Genomic DNA, 9,066 nt, shown 5'->3' with positions numbered 1-9,066 from the left:
TACGGGCATTGTAGAAAAATTAAAGGATTTAAATTTTCCATGAAATGTGTTTGTTTTCACTTTTAGATACAGGTAAGGCGCAATAAGTTCATGTAAATTAGTGATCCTCTAGGGAGTGATCGGTATAACCGTGGCCATCTTGGAGCAAAGCAGGAAATAAACATATCTATCTCTTTCTATCAGTATTTCTCTCTCTCTCTCTGTCTCTTTCTATCAGTATTTCTGTCTCTTTCTTTTCTTACAGTTTCTTTCTCTACTTCCGCTTTTGCTCCAAAATCGCGGCAACCAATCAGCGACGATAAACGTTGTTCCGGTCACTCCATAGAGGATCACTAATGTAAATGTTCACCTGTTCACCCACACAATAATTTTATTTAGATCTCCAATTTCCATTAAATTACAAATCTTAGCGTTCGCCATAGCTTGAGCTGAATTTTACATTAATAAATTGAATTCTCTACATCTAGTATGTACAATCCCTTGCGAGCAATTCAGTTTATTGTGATTATGCTTCTTCCCCGTGCCTGCTGCATCCTTCCAGGAAACTTTCACAGAAGTAAATACAGAGCTCCTCTTACATGCCTCTCAGCGCATATACGAATTTATTTTTACATATCTTACAGTGCAAGCAACGAGAAGTAGAATTTTGCACCCCTTAAGTACACGCATTTCGTTCCTCGGGTGTTCCATTAGAAGTATTAACATTTACATGTCGATTATGTGGATTACGGTGCGCGGAAAGTTCCCTTCATCCTCCGTGGTTGTCCATCGGAGAAGCTCGTCATTTTTAAACACGATGAGATTAACAAAAGCCTGTTTATTTATATTCTGTTAACGCTTGTAATACTTTCTCCTCGAAAAAGTGCTATAAACTATCATTATACAAATATTACACGGATAACAGCAGAACGAACGTATTTACATAATTATAATGTGATTAATAAATGACGCCGTGTTTCTCGTCGAGCCTTCCTCGTTATAAAATTCATATTCACATACAAGGTACATACAAAAGGTCTGAAATCACCTGCCAAGTAAAAGAGACGATCGCGAACTCGATTCGATCCCCAGAACCCAAAGTTACCGAAGCTAACGTAAACTGAAAGGAAATTCGATCGCCTGGCTCCAAGTTTCACAATGCTCTTCCACTTAGCGATCACTAATTCCTATTTGCGTGTTAGTAGCGTTGTTCTAACATTAATGGACACGATTCGATATACTTTATAAGCGCTTCTGTGTTCTCTTACGTAGGTGGTTAGTAACACGGATATAAAATATTTCCTCCACGTCTCGAGACATCTGTGTTCAACTCCCACCGGTTTCTTAATAATTGTACACCTCCAGCGTAGAAATGCCGTGGGTCTTTCTCTGTCTAGACACCGCCCCGTGACAGTGCAGAGGGGCAAATGGGGACAAGCTTCAATCGTCGAGGATGTAAAAGATTAATTCAAGCACGGTATGCGTATCCTGACTGCTTTGGGCTGCTTTATGCAGAACCTGGATCAATTCGTTGTCCAGGCTGTTCATGTAGATCGGTGGCAATTTCATGCCCTCGCTACCAGCTTCGTAACCAACCTAGTATCGTTACACAGAACTTCATTAGATTCTCCCTTTCAATTAACCCCCTGCCCTACCAATAACTGAATTCCACGAGTCTGACTCGTGATGTTCATGTTTGCTCCGAAATTGTTATCACGAGTTGGACTCGTCAAAGTACGGCAAGGGGTTACGGAACTATTCTAAACTGATAACACCTATGGCGCAGTCCTAAGACCATCCGAGTTGCATAATTCGATAGCTTTTCTAGTAGAGAAAACTGTTAAGGAATGTTACACCTCTTCGTTTAGTCTCGTGTCATTGCTAACTCACATTATCAGGATGGATGGTCGTCCTGACCCCAAGCTTGGTTAAACCAGCAGTGGCTAGAAGATCCAGCAGCTTCACCAGAGCTGTACACGTCGCTTTCGCTATGTTGCCAGATAATTTATTTATATCCACTGGATCGTGCACACCGGTCGGGTGGTCATCGGACTTTAAACAGAAATGATTCCCAGCGCACTTGTTTAAAGTCATAATCATTCGTAGCTGTTGATAGGTAAAGCTAACAGCAAAAGCAGGAGCAGTTGTTATTCAATATACCTTGATTATAAACACTTCGGTCCAGCGAATGAATCTACTTGTTCCCTTGTAGTCAGTGCCATTGTGCACTCTAATCGATGGAATGCCGTCCATTGGTTGCGCGTCGATGGGACTCTTAACTCTGAAAACAGACAATTCATCCTAGTATCTACATATTAATCGCGAATAATTAGTGTTTAAATTGCCAGATTCACCCTAAATTGAACTGCACATCGTTATCGACCCATTTTATGTTCACTGTCTCGTCCGGCTCGGGCGCTCCTTGCCGCCCGCACCCGATGGAGAAGTCCTGCATGTTCTTCAGGGCTGCCTTCAATGCCTCCATCTTCTCCGGCATGATTTCAACCATCAGTCCATCCTCCACTATGCTGGACTTCGCTGACAGACCCATCGACGACTTCAACGCGCCGTTAATGACGATGAAGCTCGTTCCCGTTACTGAACCGACAGAAAGATGGACCAATTAGCATTCTGCAATTCGCCTAAGGACTTTTACAACGTTAATCATCAACTATACACCTGTTCTGGGCTTATTGTTGATACTGATCGCCTGCGTCTGATAACTGCTCTCGTCGCCCGTGTTCGTTTGAATGCAGACTAAATGCGAGTCGGCCGATATACTGAAATTCGAGGCGTACGCCAGCACGTGGTCGTTGGAATTGTTCAAGCCCTTTATCACTTGGTCGTAGCGGTTCTTCGGGAGCATCACGTCTGTCATCCTGTTCCTCAGGTGAATGGCCAGGCCTCTCACGCCTGGCAACGTGTACCCGAAGTTCCTGAAATCCGCCAGCACTTTCATCACCGTGTGACCTATCTCGAAGTACAACGCGTCTCGAAACCGAACGGAGAACAGCGGGCAAGGGTAGTAGCGGTATTCGGCTCCAAGGCGGAGAACAAGGCGCAGCGGAAACACCTTGGCCCACGGGGTTTCCCACCTAAAGAGATCAAACGCACACATTAGAATCCTTATGAATTTTATTGAATTTGCATTAAAATTATCCCTTCAACTCGGCACCCTCCAAGATTAAATCCTGAGTGCACCACTGCCTTCGTCGCACCCTTAACGAACACAAACCTGTGAACCAGGAGACCGAACAGATAGGGCGCAGGGGGTAACACGACCTTCTGCAAGCACTGCAAGGTTTGCCGTATGAAGAGAAATCCTGCGTGCTCTCGGGAACCCAAAAGATTCCCTCCCTGGTATATCGAGAATCCCAACTCGGATACAGTGTTCCCTGAATTGAAATATTTATTCGATTGTATTGCAAATTGGCATCAGAATGCTTTGGCAGGCAATACCTTTGATAGCTTCAAGGTATAACTGGTTAATGAAGATGAGTAGGTCCTTTGGCACCCGGCACTCATCGGGCAGCACTTCGACTAACAATATAACTTCGTCTTGCCCAACGCAGGCTAATCCCTTCGACGTGACGTTCCAACAGGTTTTATTTATGCAGCAGTTCACTTAAATAACGAATTTGTCAGTAAGCTTCATCGAGCTGGTACTCCCAGTTGTTTCCGACTTCTACTTACGATTCAGTATCTTCACGTAGGCATAGAGATTCCGATTCACTGCGAACATGACAGGAGGCTCGCATTCGTTTCTCAACGTCTTGTAGAGAAGTCCCTCGTCCGTCACGGCGTGGTAAGATACTTCTGCTTGGTGAGATTAAGTAACTTGTATAATGTAACGTTAGCAAGAGACTATTGCTTAATTAACACATCCATTACTCACGTCCTTTGTGTATCGTTACAGTCGGTGGCAGGGCACTGGAATCCTGGGGCACGAAGCATTCGGTGTTGGGGTCCAAGCGTGGCAGGTTCTGCCTCTTCACTGAAGTACTCGGCACGGATGAACCAGGCGTCGGTATCCTCTTGTTCCCTGACTTCCGGTACAGCGATTTCGAGTCCCAGGACATGTCTAGCTCTGTCAGGTCACAGCCAGGCCTTATTCCTGTGTTTTAGTTAGAGGTGCATAAAACCAAAACAAACAGGAGGGAACGGGGCCAGTGACAGGTTTAAACGTCTCGGGGAGGCGAAAGAATAAAAGATACCGATGCACCAGATGTGGAAATGTAACTTCAACTCAAACAACCAAAGAGTATAACGTAAGGTGTGTTAGGTAGAGATTGTAGTGTAGGATCACAGCGTAGAGACACAGTGGCGTACAATATTAGAGTCATAGGTTCACAGAAATATAGCATTCTTGAGAAGCCGTTAATAACGTTAAACGTAGGCTTCAACAGTTAAACAGAAGTAAGCTTTATAACCAAATCAATCGCATGCTTGTCAAACATCCAGAAACTGAAACAGCTGACTGCAAGTATATATATATCTGCTTAAGATTAACTTTCTAGTCGTATGTTTTTACTCTGTTTACATTAAATTGATACGCTTGTTAGAATGTTGCGTGGAATTTTTACCTACCATCGCTGAACATAACGGACTTTGAAACTTCTGGCCGGTTCTTTGTACCACCTTCCCTTTTAAGAACTCCGACTGGTACCATGACTGTAGGTGGTGGCGGCAGTCCACCAGCTAACTGTTGCAAGGGTGGTATAGTTGAACAGTACTCCATGGGATTATTTGGATTAGGCTGTCTTCCCTATAACCATTTGTCGAATACTCCTAACATTCACATTTATTTCTCTATCCAGTAAACACAGATCGCGTATATAGAATTGTACAGATCCTCATGCCAAGTTTACAATGTGGCGCAACGATGAGAGAAACTCTTCTGTGTTTACTGGACGCTCGCTGCGATTAAAACATAAAGCAGGCAAATCATTTTTTCGCAAATAACGCTACGGTTAAAGAAACATGCCTTATATTCGCAACACGTAGATTAATATGCGAGAGAAAATAACGAAGAAATGTCTATGACGCATACAGAAACGAAACAAACAGAATACAAACATATCAAACATGCTATTACAAATTTGTCATTCTCAGAACTTTAAGCTGTAATCTTTAAGTAACGCAAATCATTTTTGCCTCGTAATTTCAGAAAGATGTTCATGTCTCGGATCTACGTTCATCTACAAATTAATTTGGAGTACTAGGACAGAAGTATTCAACAAGTTGTTATAGGTGGTTGTTACACTTACGCTAACATTTAAATAAATTTAAGAAGGAACAGATTCTCCTTATGCTTAATTTATGATGCATTCGCTTGAAGATCCCATAAAAAATGTGTCGCTGTTACTTATAAAATAGAAACAGAAATTTCTCCTCGTGTTAGAAACGTATTTCTTGCGAGAGGAACTTACGATTCGGTAAACGAGGAACTACTAAACGTTTTATATTAAATAAGACTGTAATAGAATTTCTCGGGTGGGTATCTAATTTGCAATTGAAAGTAATAATTCAACACCACATCAAAATGAAATAAATGCAACAAACTACTACCGTTTCATGTTCAATGTAGCAACATGAGGTCGTGAGATGTTAATTCTTGCTAATGGAATTTACGGGGGATATACGTAAAAAGGAAATAGCAATCTCTTGTCTTGTAACAATAGTTCGCGTTCAACATACCTGGGGTGAATTAATATCATTGTTACTCATGCACGTCGCATAACGAGAAGACCACTCCCCTATGGCTTGTTCTGTTTCAGCTGAAAAGCAAAACCTTTGTTACGTATATATGTATACGATACTTAATGATTAATAAGGTATCTTATCATGAGAGGTACCTTTCGTAAGTAGCTGATAACAGAAAACGCAAACGCGGGAGTCAATATTCCCTTGATACTCTAATTTATATTTCATACTACAACATTTGTTGCACAACACCTTCCCGCATGCCCGACAATGGTGTCGTCTTTTGAGTACCGTAAACTTTACATCGCAGAGCATACAACTGGGCGCATCGCTGTCAGGGACCCAGAACGGAGGTTGCTTTCCCAAAATTGAATTAGACTCTGGCAAGGAATTGTCTACGATATCTGGGGAAGATCCTTGGTCTTCTTTCGCACCATCAATTTCTGATTGTTCCGGACCCAGTAGCGTATCACTCGTAGAACCAAGCGTCTGATGCTCGTTGTTTGGCAAAACAATGTCCAAAGTCTGAGGACGTGCTGGCTTCTCTGATTCTTCGCTAGTGTCGCTCGTATTCGATCTTGTGGAGATTTCTAGAGATTGAGGCGCCGTGTCGTCAGAATGCTTCGTTTCATCGTTTACTACTCGCCTTTCAGGCATCGCGGAATTTTTCTCATCAGAATCATTATCGGTAGTACCTTGCATCTTCAATTCACAAGCTTGGCTATACTGCGCTGGGTTCCCTTTTAGCTCCTTTAACTGTACCTCCGTTTCATCGCCACTCAATGATCTCTGGGTAATATTTAAATCGTACGTACAATGCTGTGGAACATCGTTTTCTGAAAATACACGAGTATCTTCGTGTTTTACTTCAACATCTTTATCTGTATTCAATAACATAAATTCTTTACTACTGGTATTATCTAAAATATCACTGTGGTTGTCTTCTTTCTCCCAATCATCGTGCTGCACACTTTCTTTCTCTAATAATTCAGTTGGTACTCCTTTATCTGCCTCTTCGCTTTTATAATCAATCACTGAAATTTCCGCTTCATCATTTAACTCGTTGTGTATCATTTTGGGAGATTCTGCAATCATATTTTTGAACATCCGCACTTCGTCTTCATCTTTGTCATTCTGATTTTGCGATGCACTTTGCGCTGCGGTTTCTAATGCAGCTTCATACGACTTACAGATCGAAACATCTTCGTACTTGTTGCTCGCTTCGTTTAGCTTCTCCTCCTCTTCTAATTCAGCTAAATACCTGGTCAATTCGTCTTCCGACAAATTATCAATGTTACTAAACCCAAGAGGCTTGTGCACCGGATTTAAACTACTTTCATGTTCATTGGTCGAGCCAGAACTTTCCATATCTAACTTCCTATTACTTTCTTCTAACTGCATTGCAGATTCCTCTCCTTTTGCTAAATTATTTTCCTGACTCGCGATATCGGTACTTTCATGTACGCTATCAAAATTGTATTTATTATGCGCCATCTCATTTACAACTTCCGCTTTGCCCTGCAACCCACTGTACGTCTGAATCGCAGTAATATTTCTAGACAATTCTGTCTCATTTCGTGTACCTTCGAAATCTGTCGCGTATCTACTTTCTGTAATACCTTCTTCGACGCTACTTTCGAGCGTACCAGGCAGGTCTGTTGCCGCTACTGTGAGATTCTGATAGACTGGAATGGAGGTCTCTCTACTCGCGCTAATCGCATCTGGCGCCTGCTTAATAATTACAGATATATCAGCATCCTTGGCTGTACTTTGAATAAGCTGAAGTGCTTCGCTTTCGTAACGAATAGCTTTGTGCTCTACGTCGGACTGTATTTCCTGCTCGTCCAGTACAGAGTGAATGCAATCCGAGCTTCCAGGCGGAGCGTTTATGTAGTCGTTCAAGCTACTGAACACATTGCTAACGCTAGGCTTCAGATTAAACTGATTCAATTTCTTATCGTACCTATTATCGATCTTTGGACTACTGCTACCATTCTGTTGTTTCTGCATCAACTTCTGTGATATGTCATTGTATATTGTCAGAGGAACCTGCTCGCTGTCGTAAGGCGGAACAGCCTGCTTTTGCATCAGTTTACTGTCGCTGGCACACTCTTGTGTATAAAAATGATTCACGCTATCCGTACTATCTACAGCCGCCTCTTCTTTGCCATAATTAAGACTATCGGGAGTTATGTTCTTCTCGTTCACGCACTTACCCCTCGCATTCGCCTGCTGCGAGTCTTTGTGCCTCTCCACAGGCGATAAAACATCGAACTCCTTATTAGCCTTCCTAGACTCTATCAGAAGGTAATTATAAGTCTTCAATCCCGACGGCTCCAAATTACATTTGATCGCAGAGGATGACGCGTTATTTGCCGAAGGATTAACAGATGCTATTTGCTCCGCGCAATCTGAAAAACAGGAAACTTGAAGTTAACTACACCGGATTGAGAAAACGGAGCGCTATTGATCACCATTTGCTCCCTTAATACCATAACACTGCAAACTATCATAAATTCGAAAAGAAAAAAAAAAAGCAGAAAAGAATTTCACCTTCGTTAAATTCGAAATCGTCGAGAACTTTGTCCAAATCGACGGCAAACTTTTCCATTGCGTCGCTGGCGTTAGTTACTACAATCGTAGGGTGACTTAATAAACATTCCTATTCGAGGTAGCAGAGAGCACGATCCCATGAACGGCGACCGTGAAGGGCCAGTTTGTGGCGCAGTTTCAGGATCGCCCGGCCCCGTTGAGGACGATTTCGCACAGAGGACGTCGAATGGCGATCGAACGTCAGCAAGCAGACATTTCGACAAGCTTCTCACGGAGAAGATCTGATCCCGCGGTTACGAATCAGTTTCGTTAGGTATCAGTAAGTAAGCGCGCCTTGGCCAGTCGGTCCCCCTCGGTTACCCATGGCAAGCAGCCGTGACATCGGCGGAATGGAGCGGAACACCTGGCAGAACGAAAGTTAAAAGTCAAGGGAGTAACCGTAGATCCTTGACCGTCACGTGGATTAATTGACAGCGGAGTGAACGCTTGTACATCCTCCTACGCCACTCGCCCGTGGAACTGTCATTCCGCTTGCGAGTGCGACCGATCAGCCAATCTATCGATAAATCGAGATTCACCCTCGTAACACTCGTACCCTCGATCGATCGATTACTCGGAAATCCACTGTGCGAATCGTTTACGCGAATATTCCACAGGTTAAAACAGAATATTCAGATGTGAAACAGAAGATTCAGCGATTCCTGGTTACAAGACTTCCCTACGATCGGCAACTTAAATTCCGGGTCGAGCGTAGTTTGTCAAGTGGTCGAAGTCTCTTTGATTGGCAAATTATTATGGTGGTGATTGATCCTTCGGGTGACAACAAAGGAA

The 9,066-nt window shown here is 42.9% G+C and overlaps 1 protein-coding gene across 5 annotated transcripts; it reads right to left on the bottom strand.

Annotated features, from left to right (window-relative positions):
* Window positions 1-352: 352 nt before the first annotated feature.
* Sara (Smad anchor for receptor activation) lies at window positions 353-9,030 on the bottom strand. Of its 5 annotated transcripts, none has more exons than XM_076813844.1 (13): window positions 8,236-9,030; window positions 5,835-8,093; window positions 5,677-5,756; window positions 4,567-4,744; window positions 3,875-4,093; window positions 3,673-3,795; window positions 3,439-3,603; window positions 3,215-3,374; window positions 2,659-3,074; window positions 2,334-2,577; window positions 2,140-2,260; window positions 1,870-2,058; window positions 353-1,575 (listed from the first exon to the last, which is right to left on the bottom strand). In XM_076813844.1, the coding sequence occupies exons 1-13, from the start codon at window positions 8,291-8,293 to the stop codon at window positions 1,420-1,422; spliced, it is 4,368 nt and encodes a 1,455-aa protein (XP_076669959.1). In that variant the 5' UTR covers window positions 8,294-9,030; the 3' UTR covers window positions 353-1,419. The 5 variants fall into 5 exon arrangements, with proteins under 5 accessions (XP_076669959.1, XP_076669961.1, XP_076669964.1 ...); XM_076813846.1 differs by having other exon boundaries at window positions 3,875-4,066; XM_076813849.1 differs by having other exon boundaries at window positions 3,875-4,066; window positions 4,567-4,681.
* Between the last annotated feature and the right edge of the window lie 36 nt (window positions 9,031-9,066).

Source organism: Andrena cerasifolii, chromosome 6 (genome assembly GCF_050908995.1).
Source record: "Andrena cerasifolii isolate SP2316 chromosome 6, iyAndCera1_principal, whole genome shotgun sequence".
Taxonomy (NCBI): Eukaryota; Metazoa; Arthropoda; class Insecta; order Hymenoptera; family Andrenidae; genus Andrena; species Andrena cerasifolii.
The sequence above is the reverse complement of the archived record's forward strand: the minus strand, read 5'-3'. Positions and strand labels throughout refer to the sequence as shown.

Coding starts and splice junctions, on each gene's coding strand:
- Sara (XM_076813844.1), bottom strand. CDS start 8,293: ATGGAAAAGTTTGCCGTCGATTTGGACAAAGTTCTCGACGATTTCGAA. Junction 3,796..3,874: donor TGTAACGATACACAAAGGAC/GTGAGTAATGGA, acceptor CTCACCAAGCAG/AAGTATCTTACCACGCCGTG. Junction 3,075..3,214: donor TTCGGTCTCCTGGTTCACAG/GTTTGTGTTCGT, acceptor TGATCTCTTTAG/GTGGGAAACCCCGTGGGCCA.